General features: G+C 39.8%; 1 protein-coding gene across 2 annotated transcripts in view; it reads right to left on the bottom strand.

Annotated features, from left to right (window-relative positions):
• LOC113407042 (POU domain, class 6, transcription factor 2) overlaps positions 1-18674 on the bottom strand; it is a 384418-nt gene that overhangs the window by 209499 nt on the left and 156245 nt on the right. For both annotated transcript variants that reach the window (XM_026654131.2, XM_026654132.1), the window contains 2 exons: positions 15838-15929; positions 14592-14820 (listed from right to left, as the gene is read on the bottom strand). In XM_026654131.2, the coding sequence (XP_026509916.2) occupies positions 14592-14820; positions 15838-15929 (321 nt within the window). The remainder of the gene's footprint in view (positions 1-14591; positions 14821-15837; positions 15930-18674) is intronic.

Below are 18674 nucleotides of genomic sequence, written 5' to 3'. Positions count from 1 at the left end.
CAAACGAAATAATAGAACAGTTTGGTGTCTTGGGAGGTGGGTCACTGGCTTCCCTAGAACACATTGGAATTATAATGATGCCTACACACTCAGAAACATGCAACGGAAGCATCATCCTGCATTGCTAAGGGTCTATCCACACTTCGAGCTGGGGGTTCAGTTCCTAACTTGAGGAGACAGACCTGCGCTAGCTCTGATGAAGCTACTGCATTAAAGATAGAGCTGCAGCGGCATGAGCTCCTGCTGCCATGGCAACACTATTTTTAGCATGCTAGCTTGATCTAAGCTAATGCGGGTGTGTGTCTCCTCAAGGTGGGAATCACACCCTCAGTTCTAAGTGCAAACATACCCTCAGTCAGTTGGAGGTCTGAAGCACAAGGGAGGAGATATATGTGTTCCCCAAGTCCCCTAACTGGAGCTGGTTCACTCCGTGAACAGCCCTTTCCCTTCCCTCTGCTATTGTTCACTTTCTCCCGTCCTTTTTCCACCTGCGACTGCCACATTTTTCTCTCCGCCTCAGCTCTGGGTTGTGTCTCCATCTCCACCATTCATTTCCCTGCTGTTTCGCACCACTCCGTCTGCGCTACTAGCAGCGGAGTACAAACTGACTTGAATCCCAACTTCTTCAAGCACTCTGACATTGGCATTCTAGCTCGGGGGTGACACAGAGGGAGTCACTTTAAATAAGGGTGAGTGCTTGTGACAATCCAAAGTACAAGTTCTATGGTAAGTGGGGCTTTTTCTCATAATGCAGTGTGTCAGTGGGGTGAGGGAAAGCTGCCTGAGCACTCTTTTAGAGTGTCCTCTCACTTCCAGGTTTCACTCAGGCTGCTGACCAAATCCTGAGGTCTTTAACTCAGCCTTTACCCAAGAAAGCTCCCAGTGACGTCACGGGCATAGGACTCAAGCGCTGTACTCAATGGGAGTCGCCTGCCTCCGTGAAAACTGAGTTAAAGGCCCCAGGATTTGGCTCTGTGCTTGCATATCACAGATGTACTTTAGAACTGGCCGTTTTCTTGTAGTCATTCTAAACAATTACTTAAGGTACAAAAAGAGGCAGAGCTTTGTCACATTGCCTACTTTAGGCCAAACTGAAAACTGAAAAAGAAGCTACTTACAATACTGAAGTCTCCAGAGGGATTTACAGTGTAAGGATTACATTTTTGGTGACTTTTGAATGGTTATGTACAGTCAACCTTCCAGTCCTCTAATGGGCCTAGGAATTGGTACGGGGTATCCAGCCAATCAAAAGTGCATGACCACTAATCAGACAGAAATATGGTGGCTTGCTTGTGAGTTGGTTGGCTGGCTGCCCCTTTTTTTTTTTTTTTTTTTTTTTTTAAAGCACTAGCAACCTGTTTGGTTTTTTTAGCTGGCTGGCTAAGGGGACGAGGGCTGTGCTGCCTTGCTTTCGTTTTCTTTTCTTTAAAGCTTTTGCATGTCTAAGTTGCCAATTACCATATTTTCAAAGTGCTAATGCTATTTAAGATAAGCATAAAAAACAATCAAAATGCATTCAGCTCCTCCTAGGCTTCAGCCACTTTAACGAGAACTCCCCCCACCCCCCCGTTATTGCAAGCAGGGTTACAATGCACTGGGTTCCTGAACGCTGGGGCTCATTTGAATCTCTTCTATGCCATTTATAAGGGACATGATCTGATTGGCGGAAAAAAGATAAAATAAATGGAATGTGACATTGTATGAACTGTTCTGCAGTGGAAATCCCATCCCATCCCATTCTTTACTTTTTCTTAAGTAAGATAATTAAATTTGTTTAGGTATAGATATGGCTATAGATTAGATGCTACATTGCAAAGCCACAAGGGATCGTGATCTTGTTAACATGATGGTTGTCATAGTTTGTTTTGTTTTGAATGCGCCAGAGCTCATTACAGAGAGCCCGCTGTCATTCACTATTGGCTTGTGTCTTTTTAACAGAATATTTCTCAAATGAGTGGCAGGGCATATGTATTTCAATCCATTCTGCACTTGAGTTTTTGTGTCTGGTCCTGCTCCCACTAAAGTCAATGGGACTTCAGGATTTGGGCCTAAGAGAGGAAGCACGGTAGGCTGGGGTTTTTAAGGCAGTTGGGCACCTAACTCCCATAGGTACATTTACAAATCCCAGCCATAACTTTTAGATCACTTTGCTTTTAGCCATCCTTTTCAGTTGTCTATTTGGCTACCTTCTTTATAGAACTACCACAGTCTTATTCACTGCTAGGCTCAAAAGATACTGTAGTTCTCCATGGTCCTAGTGGTGCAGTGATATGGCCTGCTGTAAGCTTCATCCTATTTTGGTTAGCTAGACTCGGTTAGTTTGCTGTGCAGAAGAGGTGAACTAAAAACAAGTCTCACTGCTGGGGAGGGTAACAGCAACTCTGCACTTGCAGCAATCCCCTGCTAGGCAATCCATAGATTGACACTGATGGTTGCTCTAGAAGGAATCACTTACCCTCCAAGCTAGAGGTAAGACGCCAGATAAGCAGTAGCCTGTAAAAAGGGATTTAAAAAAAAGAGAAAACCAGGGGGAAAGATTAAGATAATTTACCCGTGTATATTGCATCCATCATAAATCCCATTGTCAGTATCTATTGTTCAAGTACCTGACAAACTTCTATTTCTACCCTCTCCATAAAAGTCTCCCTTGTTGGTAAAGTTGTGTACCTTTCATTGTTTTATAATAAACTGGAAGTGAGTAACAGTGCGATATCAAAGGAAATAAAACTCCAGTTGCTATTGCTGCTGGGGTTGCCTTCTGAATGTGGCTTATACAATATTTCATCTGTGCTGACACCTTTCACTCTCAATTATTTGGCTGCTGTCAAAACAAATCAATCAAATTATAGCACTGTGTCTTCATGTTACCATTCCATTGTAAGTTGGCTGCATTAGCTTTGAAATATACGGAAGTATAAATTTTATCTCTATTATTTATGTAACTTTCTCCCTTGTGCATTATCTTACAAACATAGCAAACTCAAATGATCTCATGTCAAATGTTGAATATATATATATATACACACGCTGCTAAGAAATTTTAAAATAATGGCACTCACGGGAACATAAACATATAAAAAATACACTTGATAACAGTCTTACACATGTTACCAACACTAACCTACTGACAAATGACACAAATACGATGTGGTTTTAATTTTGGATACAAGTCTACCATTGTGTACACGTTGGGTAAATGTAATTTAAGAAGATACGATTCTGTACCACAGCTTCCACTAAAATGCTGAAGAAAGGTGAAACAAAGATCAAAAGAACTGATTATTTTAGCAGTAAAATGAAAAAAAAATTGCTGAGCCAAAACATTATTTTTTAATTATGCTACATTATTGCATAATGGAATGTTGTTTTCTTTTACAATGCACAAACAACATGGGTTAGTATAGGAAAGGAAAGGCTTACATATAAGTGACAGAATCGGAAAGAAAAATATTTTGGTGGTATTGTTCACACTGCTATAGTCACAATTTTGGCAGCATATAAACTCTAAACCCTTCCTTGAGAGTGGTTTTCCATGTAAACATAATAAAAAGTTAGTTTTTAGTTTCTTAGCTGAACCCTGAAAATAAGCCATTTATATCAATTCCATTGCTTTTTAGCTAGTGTGCATTACTCTTGCTACTGCTCCTACTAATATAGAGACGCATAATACATGGAAGCACATAACTGATTTGTAAACACCAGTTTATAAGAAATCCTTCTTATTCTTCACTAGTGATATAACGGGAAAGCAATAATGGTCAAGAACACAGTAAAATATATATATTCAGTACCTTTTGGCACGTGAATAATTTTAGAAGTCAAGCTGGGGTGGAGGATGTGAGAGACAAAGAACAGGAACATATGGGCTGGGTGAGGAAAGAGGACAGAAGGCAGACACACAAAAAAGGAAAGATACCCACGGGCCAGAGTCTGTAAATCCAAAGCAATGTAATTGAACTCAATGGCACTACATCAGCAGAAATGAGATTATCGTCTTGCCTCTACAGGAATAAAATATTTTTTTAAACTGTGTACAATATAAAATAACTTATCACCACAAAATACAAAAAAGAAATGAAAGAAGGTATTATAAAATTCATCAAGTGCATACCTGCTTAAGTCCAAAAAGTAGACTTACATGATGTTAGTTGGGAGTTTGCCCCAACACAAAATGCATTTAAGATACATGTACTCTGTGGTTTATATGCTTCAGGTGGTGGAGATTCAGAAATATTGTCTGACATCCTAGCTGCAATGAAGTCAATAGAATTTTTCCATTGACTTCAGTGAGGTGAGGTTTTCTCACATGGCTGTGCGTCAGACATTAGTATTCCAAGGGCTCTATACACTCTACTACTGTGTGCAAGGTTGCAGGGATCAAACCAAATGGGACCTGGACTTTCTAAGTTGAAGGGGGAAGGCAATACCTTTGCACCAGACCTGTGGGAAACTCTCTGATGGGTTCCCAGCAGGGTTGAGGCTCGGCAGTTTGGAAAGGGAGGGCTGTGGGCAGGCAGACAGGGCCTGGGGAAGATGATACAATCTCCTCCAACCCCCGAAATCCCTAGTATGCTGACGCTCTCAGCATTTCCTTATGGGGTATCCCCTGCGCATAGGAAGTGGAATCTAGTGGGAGGTTATGGAAGTACCACTCCCAAGTAATTTGTGCTGCCATGAAGAAAAGCTGATGCCCCAAGGTCCAGGGAATTTCCCTGTGGATCTCAAAACACTCAAGTCTAGAGGACTAGGATCACTGCTTTTGTTGCATATGGGGGAACTATTTACCTATCCCCCCTCGCCCATAGAGGGATAATTCAGACGCTCACAATCTATGTGTCGGTCTAATTTTCATAAACTGAGGTTACTATTTTATTCTGAGATTCTAGGAACCTCCTCAAGGCACTTCCATGGTTTAGGATGTCATTGGAATCCTGCAATGGAATTGCAGCCGTACTAAGTACAGACAGGGAGCATACAATTCCCTACCTGGCGTAGTCTCCTACTTTGAAATTAATTCTGTAAATGTCTCTTTTTCACTCCAATGTCTGTGTTGGTGCAAGAGACTGTTATCCTGTGACAACATGTTTCCTTAGCACTCCCTCTATATGATATACTATATTCACACTCCATGTTCAGGTGCCTCTTGTTCAATTAATGTTCCAGTGCTTCAAGGATGTGTTGGTGTGCATAGGTCATAATGTGGAGTTGGCCTTTTAACACTGAATATATATGTTTCAAACTCTGAGATACAGAAACCTATGGCAGATGCACAGTATTGGTTCCTTCTGTTTTACTGTTATTTATGAAAACATACAGGTTATTTGGCATTACTGAATATTAATTTACATACTGAATACACTTAATACACATTAACTGCATACTATTATAACCTGGATGTAACTTTGTTATGGGCTGAGTTAAATCCTCACTGAGGTTGATTGGGTGTGAACACACACTTCAATCAGCATAACTGTAAGGATAAGTTAATTCCAAAACTCCACCTAAGACAAAAGGGTTATGTGAACCTGCCCAGGATTTTTTGAATGGGTGAGCCGAGGGGCTTTTGCTGAGTATTGTTTTGGGTAGACTGTATGTGTGAGGGAAGGGAGAACAGAGGCAAACAGCAAGAAAGCCAGGCAACAGCCTGTGAGCACAGTGTATGACCTGCAAAAAGGCTAGAGAGAGAGCTTTTGAGTCTGCTGTTGGCTAAAGAGGCTCGGTGCTCTAAGCCCAGAAACTGTTTGTTTTCTTACTGGTTCCTCCTGCTTTTGGAGAAACAGGACTTTGTACGTTCCTTGTAAATAAACAAGACTGCACCAAAGAAAATACCAAACTCCATGATCAATTTCTGCTCCCAACTGGAATGTGCCCAGGGCCCTGAACTTTGACTAATTGCTCGGGTTGAAAAGGCAACAATACAATATAATAACCCGTATGAAATTAATGCATACTAAGGGTCTGAAACAATTGGTGCAGGTCTGGCACTCTTCTTTGAAGCCAATGGGTAGTTGCGCATGTGGCAGGACTGTAGGATTGGATCGTAAGCTTTTAAACACATGCTGAGATACCTAGGCCTATATCAGCACTTACAGATTGCCAAATCATTTACAATGCATGGCTGTCAAAAGTGTAAGGACTGGTGTGGGAACTGAACTTCATCAATGAAACAACCCCAGAGCACACCACATTATGAAGAGTAGCTCCCATGCAGGCCCAGTTACCATTTTTAGATAATTATAATAATATATGGAGATATATCTATCTCATAGAACTGGAAGGTCATTGAGTCCAGCCCCCTGCCTTCACTAGCAGGACCAAGTACTGATTTTTTGCCCCAGATCCCTAAGTAGCCCCCTCAAGGATTGAACTCACAATGCTGGGTTTAGCAGGCCAATGCTCAAACCACTGAGCTATCCCTCCCCCCTCAACTCTAATTGCATGCACAATTTTTAAAAAGGTCCCGCAAAATGTTTCACGTTAAATTCACATAGAGACGTTTAGCAAGAAGGGCATAATACAGCTTCAACACTTTCCACAACAATTAAAAAAAAAAAAAAAAAAAAAAAACACACACACACAACTTCTTTCTCTCCAGTAAATGACACAGAACCAGATAGATTTTAAAGAAATTTCATTAAAAAAATTGGCTACTAGGCTATTAACTTGTACAATATATGGGTTCAAAATCTGTATTAAAAATGCCTGTAAACTCAGCCAGTCAATAAAGACTTTGTTGTTTTTATGAGTCCCTAAATATATATGTACTCGATTAGAGTCTTGCTGGTCTATCAGAAACACAAGTTTCTAGCCAGGAAGTTTTTATAACATGAATCACAGGGACTTTATTAATATAAATTCCATTGAAAAACAAAGGAAATTAAACCACAAAGACTACAAATGTCTGACTTAACTCCACCAAAGCAAGGAAATTAAGAGTGAAGGCTGCAAATCCATCACAGTAATCCATCCTTAATTCACCTTGTGTTACTTACTGCTAGAGTCTAAGATCAGTGTATATATACATGTGTGTATACCATACGGATGTATCATTCTATTTGTATATGACCCACCAGGGTATGTAGCATGCATGCTACAATGTTGAGGCAAGGCACAAAGTGGCAAGTAGCAGCTAGGATTTTCACTTTCATTCTGAATTTCATTGTTTCTGTAACATTGCAGTAATTTAAGAGTTTAACATTACATGATGGAATTTTCTGGACATTAATTTAAATTTGTCAGGGCCTAAATTCAAGAAGATTAAAGGCCCCTGAAACAGGTGCAAAAAATACTTCAAAAACAGCATTAAAATGCATTGATGTTCTGGCTGACAACAGCCCCATTTACAACCCTGCACACATATTATTCCTGACAGGAGCAGTATCAGTCTGAGATGGGGGCAAGGGTGAAAGTAAGCCGGTACTGGCCGGTACGGCGTACCAGTAAAAAGTGGCCGCCAGTACTGGCCCGTACACAGCTGACTTTAAAGCGCTGCCGCTTTAAAGTGTTCAATGTTACTTTCACCCCTGGATGGGGGACTAGTTATTGGTCGATAAAGGGGTATATTCCATACACATGCATCTCATACTTAAGTCATTCTTCAATTCCCAGCCTACAACGCATGCCATGGCAGTGTCTGCAAAGTGGCCAAACCATGGGTTTTGGCTGGAGCCAGACGAGGAGAGCACAACTCTTGCCTTGCTGCTTGGCATGTGTTTCTGGAGGGCATCTTTGCGTACAGGCTGCCAGAATTTAGCCTCAGACATTTGACTGAATGTAATCAATCCTGATTTAGAATTAATCTTATCAGCACTGCCTTTTTATACCTCACTTATGTTCCCCCACAATTGTTAGCAGGACTGGAGTGAAAGGTAGGCATAGGTCTGTTGGAAATCAGCAAGAGAGCATGCAAACATTAATGCTACTGCATCTTAATGTCTCTGGGGTTAGGTCTTTAACTTATGGGGTAGAAAATATAAAGAATAAATCACTAGTACTCTGACAGTGATCAGTAAATAAGAAATAATAACTAATAAAGACCTGAACCTTTCACATTCACTCTCTGAAGCTACTGTTCTGTCATTGTAGAAGATGAGCAATTAATAACAGTGGGCCAGATCATTCCCTTCTGTAGGAAAACTCACAGGCAGAGCCTTCTGGGGGGATAGCCTATTCTCTCTTTGGAGAGGAGTTTTATCACCCTCTCCCATGGAAGAAGAAAAGGGCTAGAGCCCCGCCTCCCCAAACACTGTGAGTCTTGGGAGATCTGCCAGAGGCACAGGCTCTTCTGTGTGGTTTCTGCTCCAGCTTCAGGGATCCCTGTTCACCTCCAATTCCCTTGCAGTGTGGTGTCAGAGGAATCAGGTTGTCAGGGAATCCTGCTGTGGTGGTAGTAAAGGGAGTGTCCTAACTTGGAGGAGCATGCATACAGTTTAGGGCTGCATTAACTTTTGCCTGGATTTCCTATATGGAATATGTGCCCTCTTCCTTCAAATCCTTTTCCTTCCCTTGCACAAATCCCTGGACCCACAAAGGTACGGAGGTTGGTACTATCGAGTGGCTGACCCCTCCTTTCTGCAAGCAAGTCCTGGAGAGATGATTCCTTCCACCCATCTCCACCTTCTCCATTACTTTCATCAGTTTTAAAAGATGGACCATCCTCTCTCCCTTAAATCTTCCATACAGCTGGCAGTTCTCAAGTAAAAAATGTACTTACAGCTCAAATAGTACTGTTCATCTGCTCATCCTAAAGGACTGTACAAAGGTGAGCGAACAGTAGCCCAATTTTTGGTAGGTGGGGAGGCAAGGGATATTAAGTGACTTGTCCAAGGCTACATAGTGAGTCTGTGGCAGAGCTAGGAACAGAACCCAGGTCTCCTGGCACCCAGTCCCATGTCCTATATACTGCAACTGTGTTAAATACAGCCTTCATATAGTGATGGTTGCGTATCTGGACTGAGGGCTTCACTGAAATTGCTACTGAGTGTAGCTCTTCTTCTTGATCCTTGTCATTCTTGTTCTGGTTATGTTAGTACAGTACAGAAGTACCTGGGAATAAACTATTCCTCTAAGTGAAACATCATTTTGATTATTACTGACATTGGTGCTCATTAAAATACATAAGTAAAACACAGACTTTCTGTAGGCTCTGAAAGCTATTTCATGTTACTCGAAGGGGAATACAAATGAATAGGGACTGCATCATTTTAGTTAAAAGAGGAAAATGTTCTAAAAACTGGAATCTGGACTCTAGATCAGTGAGCAATTGAGGATTGTCGTTTATTTCTTTTCTGTCTCTTTCTTGCTTTTCATACCTATCCAATATCTGACTATTAAGCTGCATGTACATGGGAAATGAAGAGAGTGCATGTTGTTTACTTTATATCTGTTCTGCAATTAAAGATACACTGCTAAGTTAAGATGAAACAAGATCTAATAAATGTAAACAATACATTTTGCCTTTCTGGCACTGTTATTTCTTTACACTGACTGATCAGATCTGTAGGTAAATAATGACTTTTTTTAAAAAAAAATCAGTTATCTATGTCTAGTGTTACCATATCAGTTTATTTTAATGGCTATCTTCCAGCTCTCCAGCTGTTTAATGTATTTCTTTCTCCATTGTATTGCAGTTAAAAAATATGACCTGCTGCTGTTTAAATAATGTAATTTAATGATTTCACATTTTCAGCCACACAAGGCTTACTTTCAGCTCTGAAGCCTTTCACTAATGATTTGGGGAGATAGTTTGTTCTTGTTTCTTTCAGAACCTGGGACTGAGAAACTCAGACTTACAAATAAATTATTGGCACCCACTTTAGAAACATTACAATTTGCAGTGAAAATAAAACAGATAAGATTCAGTGTTATGGGGCCAGAATTTCCAACTTGTTGATTCCTCTTGGCAGCTGACTGGGAGGTTCAAGTATTATTCAGCCTCCATAACTGTAAAGGACTCTGCAACATAGTTGCATTAAACCTGAAATAATATATAGTTAAGATAGGTGCATTGGACGAGAGGTTCCCAAAATGTTGTCTGTGGACCACTGGTGGTCTGGGAAACACATGCTGATGATTCAGAGAGAGGGCTGGCTGGCTCCAGGATGCTCCTTCTCATTTCCAGCTGCTATACTGGACAACTAAAATGCATTAATTAATTTCCATCAAAGCAATTGCTATAGGTGCCACGGGGATGTAAAGGGAAAGTGAACGAGAGAGGAAGTAAGATCCTTAGCAACTCCCGGGCATTGCTAAACATCCCCAGTTCCCAATGAATTCAACCAAGGTTGAGGCCATTCAGCAGCACCTCACAGAACACTCCTCAACAGGAGTACAATAAAACTATCCAGTGTTCAGTGCTATAATGTGATCTCTAAGACAGATGGACAGGTATATTAGAGAGGGCATCTCCATGCAGAATAGTTGATCCACAGGCAGAGTGTTACTGAGCTCTGAGGCTCTAAGAAAAAGCTATGACTAGACTGGAGAGAACCCAGAAAAGGACAACTGAAATGACAAAAATGTTTAGAAAAACCTGACCTGAGAACAGAATTTCAGGGAACTGAATTTGGCAGCCTAGAGACAAGTCTGCTAAGAAACGGAGGGATGAAGATCTAAGTGAACCTGCTACAGGTTAATTGAAAAGGTAGCAGCTGAGAAGGTTGTTCACAATAGCCAGCAAAAGGAGGACTAAAAAAGCAATGGACTAAAATGAAAGATGAAAAAAACTTGGCCTAAATAGTAGACAACACTTCCTCTGCTTGTCTAGCATCTGCTCCCTCTTTCCCCTTCCCCCAGTCTCACCACTGTTGGTGTGACAGCCTTCTCTTCTGTGCTTTAGTTCCCCATCTGTGAAATGGGGATAATAGCATGGCCCTACCTCACTGGGGTGTTGTAAGGATACATACATTCCTGTTGTGAAGCGCTCAGGTTCTATGACAATGGGGGCCAGATATGTACATAGATAAATAAGTTTTCAGCACTGCTGTACTTATTGATTTCACTAAAGTCACACAATTTTGTTGCTGCTAGGGAAAGTTAGCAGGGAGAAAATGGTTAAGGGTGGGCATTTTAACTGAATCTGTGCCCTATCCCTTACTCCCTTTTTAAACTATTTTAGTCAAGGTTTTTGGGGAAAATTTTACATCTTATCAAGTCAGTGCTTTCAAAACCTATGTTTAAAAGTGATTTCAGTGTATATACTCATTGGCTGAAAATACCAAGACTGAACTCAAGTGCATTGGTTGCAGCTCTTAGGCCATACCATCCAATTTAGCAAAGCAGAATGAATTCATGACGTAAGAGTTCCATGAGCTTATGTTTATTTATAATACTATATACACAGAAACCATAAGCTGGTACACTCTTGAGTGGAGGGATACATTTTTATAATGCCTGTTTCCTCATTAAGATTTTATCATCTACCTACACTAAAAGGCCTCTTCCCTTCACTTTGTTATCTCTGCTTTTACCCGGTTCTGTTCCTGCATTATTTTTTTAATCTTCAATTCCCTACTTTACATGCACTCTCAAATTTTAAACAAGCAAAATTTGTGCATTAGTGTGTCCTTTTCATCTATGATTTATGAATGACAGGTTCCTCGGTACAGCTTAATGGTATGAGAGAGACATTATTTTAAACATTAAAGTGAAAACCATTTACAACTATAAGAGAGGTCTGTTGACATTAAACTTTAACACACACACAAGGTAAAGGCAAGTAGCTGCACCAACAGGTGAGAGTACCAGGCATACAGTTTTGTTCAACACATTAACTGTCTCTCCTCTTCTCTGTTTCACAACCTGTAGACATTAGTGCTTCAAACAATCCATCGAGTCATCAGCAGCAACTGAAGTTTAATTGCCTAAAAAGTATTTAAAATGCTGTGTAGAGCATTCATTTAATAGAACTCCCATTTTGTCTTTGGAAAACTTTTTCCAGCATTTAGGTCAGGAAAGAAAAACGGGGGAGGGAGTTAAAGCTATATTTGATTCTTCACTCTCACACCCTCTATCACTTTCTTATAGGATGTGTCCCTCCCCATTAAAACTACTCTTGCAATTTCATTATGGGTTTTTTTGGCTAACACTTTGCCTGTTTCAGAGTAGCAGCCGTGTTAGTCTGTATCCGCAAAAAGAACAGGAGTACTTGTGGCACCTTAGAGACTAACAAATTTATTAGAGCATAAGCTTTCGTGGGCTACAGCCCACTTCTTCGGATGCATATAGAATGGAACATATATTGAGGAAATATATATACACACATACAGAGAGCATGAACAGGTGGGAGTTGTCTTACCAACTCTGAGAGGCCAATTAAGTAAGAGAAAAAAAAAACTTTTGAAGTGATAATCAAGATAGCTCAGTACAGACAGTTTGATAAGAAGTGTGAGAATACTTACATGGGGAGATAGATTCAATGTTTGTAATGGCTCAGCCATTCCCAGTCCTTATTCAATCCTAAGTTGATTGTATCTAGTTTGCATATCAATTCCAGCTCAGCAGTCTCTCGTTGGAGTCTGTTTTTGAAGTTTTTCTGTTGTAAAATAGCCACCCGCAGGTCTGTCATTGAATGACCAGACAGGTTAAAGTGTTCTCCCACTGGTTTTTGAGTATTATGATTCCTGATGTCAGATTTGTGTCCATTAATTCTTTTGAGTAGAGACTGTCCGGTTTGGCCAATGTACATGGCAGAGGGGCATTGCTGGCACATGATGGCATATATCACATTGGTAGATGTGCAGGTGAACGAGCCCCTGATGGTATGGCTGATGTGATTAGGTCCTATGATGATGTCACTTGAATAGATATGTGGACAGAGTTGGCATCGGGCTTTGTTACAAGGATAGGTTCCTGGGTCAGTGTTTTTGTTCAGTGAGGTGTGGTCTCTTGTGAGTATTTGCTTTAGGTTGGGGGGTTGTCTTTAAGCGAGGACAGGTCTGTCTCCCAAGATCTGTGAGAGTGAGGGATCATCTTTCAGGATACTGACCGCTACACTTACCTACATGACTCCAGCTTCCATCCAGGACACACCACACGATCCATTGTCTACAGCCAAGCTCTAAGATATAACCGCATTTGCTCCAATCCCTCAGACAGAGACAAGCACCTACAAGATCTCTATCAAGCATTCTTAAAACTATCCACATATCTATTCAAGCCCACGAAAGCTTATGCTCTAATAAATTTGTTAGTCTCTTTCACTTTGCCTGTTGTCCATTGTGCAACTCAACTCACGAGCAACCTCCTTCTAAGAAGCAATAAACACCATTGAGAATAATAAGTAAATTCCTTTATACTTAATATAAGATAAACACCTTGACTGCAGCAGTGTTATTGTTAAGGCACATTCATGCATCAGGAGTAGTGAACATTACGAAAAAACAACAGTTACATTTTACTTCACTGTGCTGGGTTTTCAGTCTGACTTAAGATAATAAACACAATGGGGCAGAGAGATCTAGGTCCAGACTCTCTGCTAAGGCAAACACAGTACAGCTCAGGACATGGGGGCAGGGGAATGCATAGGTGAACTTTGTACTCCCCTGGCCCTGAGTCAGGTATGGTGTCTATTCTAAATTTAAACAGCATTCAATGGCCACAAGGGGCTGAAATGGCAGCCAGGGACCAGGGTGGAGTAATGAAATCCTGGCCACACCCCCTACACTGCCAGCAGAGATTAGGAGCCATTTCACCATCTCCGTGCCACCAGAAGATATCATTAGTGCCACTTTGTGCTCGTACGATGTAGCACAGCCCCAAGTGGTTGCACCACACTTGAGAATATGGGCATTGGTCTTTAAATTTTCCTATAAAGCTCCATGCACACATATGTTGCTATAACAGCCACAATAAGAGTAATGTGCCCTTGACGGATGCAACAGCCTCTTTATTTTAAACTGACACTCATGCACTTTATTTTGGTAGCTGTAGCGAGAGAATTAGCTTTATCACAGCATGCCTTTTTTATAATAACCTAGACCGCTTTAGGAAGAACCAGTAGAAAGCGGGAACTAATTTTTAAGAGGAATGCAAATGCCACTTTGCTTGGTTTGCCCTTAGAGGGCCTGTTGGTTGGAATGCACACTGTTGTGGTGTATAAGGCTAAAGTACCATAAATGGGAGTATGGGACAGCAATACACGTCCTAGAGAGTCTAACAGCAATTACAAAAAGGATGCTTTTGTAATATGAAAATCAAACAACAGATACTTCTAAATGACCACATCCTGATACTAAGCTTTTAGCTGCACCTCTTCCTTTACTCTTCCCTAATCTCTCAGCTAAGACTCAGCATTGGCCAATCGTATTCAAGTTCGCAATGCTATTTTAAAATTTTAAGTGAACAGTGAATTAAAGCCATCAGCCAGTATGACAGAGCAGACTAATTAGCTATTTCCAGGATCTCATAGTACTGGCCTGTGGAACGAGAGAGAAGAATACGGACACAAAATGTTTATGAAAAATGCAGTATAAATTTGGTAACCATTCCAAAAGATTCAAGGTTTTGAATTTTCAATAAAGATTTGGCATCAAGAATAACATTTTTGTGGACAAATGGATCTACCTGTGAAAATACTGATTGATGTGGTTTACCTTGTAGATTTTGCAATGGCAAAGTCATAATGCCTCCTGCTGCAGCTGCTGCTACCAGCCCTTGGATGTTGGTGAGATTAGCTGTAGGCAGAGTTAGGACCAGTCCTTGTTGACCACCCAGTTGTCCAGCCATGTTGAAGGGAATAAGGATAGGTTGATTTAGGGCTGGAGTGCCTCCTGGCATCACCCCCGCTACCGCTGAGGCTAACTGTTGAGCTGTCAGTAATGGCTGTAATGAAACATATACAGTAAGCACCTGAATAAGAAATAGCACCGGTATCATTGTACATGTGCCTGGGATCATGTGTAGTGTTACCGTACGTACATGCAATTACAATGCACCACTTCTAATGTAATAACATACACTTCCTCCAACACAAAAAGCCTTGAAGATCCTGAAGACTGAGGCTGGAAACCCTGGTAATCATATCCAACCCACTGATCTCTGAAATCAGAGTTTGACTTAAGTTGCATCAACTTTGTAAAAAAATTACTGTATGTACCCCAAAGATGGTTTATGAACTCAAGAAGGCCAAATTCAACCAAATCTACAAGAATTTAAACTCAAACACTTCCCAGAGCTAAAGTTGCAAAATTAATAATTTCCAGGAGTTATGTGATGCAAGGGATGCTCAAAGACTGCACTATAAAGTGGGCTGGAAAATCAAGTATCTGCTTGCCTTCCCAGGGCAATTGACTGAATGTAGATATCCCTATACAAAGTGACACAGAAAATCAAGCACTTTATAACTTTTTCAGAAGAACAGTATAACACCCACACCTTACGGTAAAAAACATTTGGCTTTATAAAATAATGAATGGATTTCTTTATTAATGCAGGAACTGTGTGTGACTATAGGATTGTCAAATCCAATAAGCTAAACTTGCATTAAAATTGCATTAACTTTTTTTTATATTAAATCATGACCTGTGCTTCCAAAGTAACTGATCTAAGGTTCAAATAACTTCATTTTATAAACACAAAAAACATTTACATTTTACTCTTTGGAAAAACATATAGAAACAAACCTTGTCTGTTTGTTTTTAAAGCAAGACCTTATACAGAATATTTTTTAAAAAATATGTGTCACATCCACATCTTCTCTGTACATGTTTGTGTAATAAAAATTCAGCCAAACAATTTATCACCATGTTTTCTATATTTATATGGTTAGGTTATTTTCATTCATTGTTAATTACTTTAATCAAACTGCAGTTTTAATTAGGCTAAATGAAAGGTACTGACCTGGGACCCAACAGGGAATGCTGGGTGGGACTGACTGGGCTGATGCTGATCTGCTGTGCTTGTATCAGACAGCACTGGGTTTCCTCTGGCCCCTAGAATTCAAAGAGAAGCTCTACATTAATATCTAGCCCAGGGACCGGCACATTACATTTTACTGTGATGTCACATAACATCAAGCTGCAAATGATATGCTAAAGTGGTTTATCAATAACACAAGCACTCAAATCACTTATCAGCTGCATAAATTATGCTAACATTCATTCAGGCCAGCCAGCTCATTCAGGGAGATACAGAAATCTGACAGCAGTGAAACTGAAGCTATCATCAACTCAGCTAATGTGGATTGCATTATACATCAATTTACATACAGTACATGAATACTCTGTGTGTGTGGCAACTGCATTTTTTATGCTTAGGTGAGCAGCAGCTATGCTAATTTCTCAAAGCAAAAATTATCTGGGACACAATCAAGTCACATCTACTTTATATCTCAATAAAGCTTCTTCTTCTTTTTCTTTTTTTTTGGCCACATACAGAAACCTGTAGCACTCATGATAAAAGGCATTACAAAAACTGAGCACAAACATGCTTCTAAAAGGCACTTTCTTCTTGTTCTCTAATTATATATGGTAAAGCAGAGCTTGTCATAACCAAGGCATTTTGGTGCTAATTGAGACAATCAAAAACCAGCACTAACTATGTGCTTGAATCAAACATGCTGAGCATAGAACACTTTCCAGTATAGATCTATCTGGATTTTGCTGAAGATCACTGAAGAGATTTGAAAAACACCAAACAAACCCTAATAACTGTAACACATGGTCAACAATAGGCTTTCAAACTTAAGGTTCACTCCTGAGTCCCTACTAGGGCAGAACTCACACTGACTCACAACTTCTTCAAGGAGGACTGCAGGATCAGACCCACTTTTTGTTTCTGTATCTGAAGGAAATGACAGCAAGTATCAAAAGCAGCAGCTGGAGCACTGTAGTTTTAAATAAAGAAAATTCCTGGCTACAATTTTAGGATTTCTGGTCAGTACGGTAGCTTTTGTTCTGTTAGTTTTTTTCTGATGGATGGTTGAAATCCAATTCTAAGTAAACCTTAACAAGATCCCCTTTTCCAATGTTTGTCCTATGAATAGCAAGTGCAAGACAATTCAGAACCAGTTTATTGGCATGCCATGGTCTGTGACGGAAAAAAAGGATATGATTCTGTCATACTTATAAATTTTAAAGAAGGTATTATCAGCTCATTTAAAACAAATTCTTCTATATATTCTCCAAGGGGACAGACTTATAAATAATGGAAATGTGAAAAAAAAATACTTCATCACATTAAGGTACAAATAAAATTGACTGCTACATATTATTCAATTGACTTTTATCTCTACCGCGATGTGTCAATCACAACAGCATTTTATAATGGGATTAGGCAATAAATGTGCAGAGCCATTATGTAGAAATCTGATTAATTTGTAATATTTTTGTGTGCATGCAGAAAGTCAGAAATGGACATTGCTTTGGGAATACTTACAAGCGTTCTATTGAAATTTCTAAATTGATTTGGAACCAACTAATAAAAACACACAGACTTTTTGACATTTTATAAAGTGAAGTCTGTCAAAATAGGTTTGGCATTTTAATGACCACTGTCATTTAATAACTAGGGTAAGGTGACCTATTATAATTGGTCAAGACTCCAACAACTGCCTAATAATGAGCATGAAGAGATTTAGGAACAACATTTTTTGTGTGTGATTTATTATCTGCGATGCTTGGAAAGCACGGAATTTAACTGGATGTGCACGATACTGTGAAAATGTATACAATCTGTGTTTTTATATGCATAACACTGTCCTCACTCAGGCAAAACTCAAACTGCCTTCAGCATGACTCCTGCCTCTACAGGGACTGCAGGATCAGATCCATTATGAATAAACATCACTTTGCCTAAGCTTATTTCCACATATCAGCGTGCTCTTTATTTATCTTCATATGACAGCTGTATGCAAAGAATGATATTACATCAAACACTCAGGTCCCATGATCCTGACTAGCCCCCCACTGAGGTAAAATTAAATATCTGTTTTTGTTTGCCTGCTTGAAGAAGTTAGAGCTTTGTCTTGGACTATGATATTACTGAAACAAGTTCCTAATATTGTATCCTGTCACTGAATTCGCCTGGAAGGGCTTCAGAGAAAGTACAAAGCAACAACCAAATGTCTATTTGTACATGATCCTATTTTAATTAATTAAGGGCCTGATCCCACAGCACTTACTCTCATGAATGTTCCCAATGAAGTGAGTCTGTGTTTTAATACATTTTTTATTTAGCGAACACTATTTTCTGTTATGTATACTGTATGTAACTTGAAATATTTAATCCTGTGAGAAGCAGTTTGTACAAAAGCTGTCATACAAAATCAGACAATAAAACTAGAGTACTATTAAATTATAATTAATTATGTCATTTTCTTATTGCATTGCACTAATTGCAATCAAATAGGATTTCATTCATTTTATATGGCTGTTTATTCAAGACGCTGCATCTGTTTTTATTCCAGTGCATGAATATTGTGCCTGGTTCTTCCAGCTCACTTTCGACACAGTTTAGGAGTCTCGTTGAAATGGCATACAATTTCATGTGTATGAATGAGGTCTTACACAGTCTCCAGATGAAAGTATGCATGCTGTCTTTTCAGGATCAAAAAGACTACCCCTCATGCCCATATTTATTTTTCTCATACACATGTAGTGTACTTAGTTTTATAGGCCCATCTCCTAATCTATCTGCTACTGCAGCCACTCCAGACTCAAGTTTTCTTTCAAAGTCAG

Source organism: Terrapene carolina, unplaced genomic scaffold (assembly GCF_002925995.2).
Source record: "Terrapene carolina triunguis isolate 2854851 unplaced genomic scaffold, T_m_triunguis-2.0 Scaffold182, whole genome shotgun sequence".
NCBI lineage: Eukaryota > Metazoa > Chordata > Testudines > Emydidae > Terrapene > Terrapene triunguis.
The sequence above is the reverse complement of the archived record's forward strand: the minus strand, read 5'-3'. Positions and strand labels throughout refer to the sequence as shown.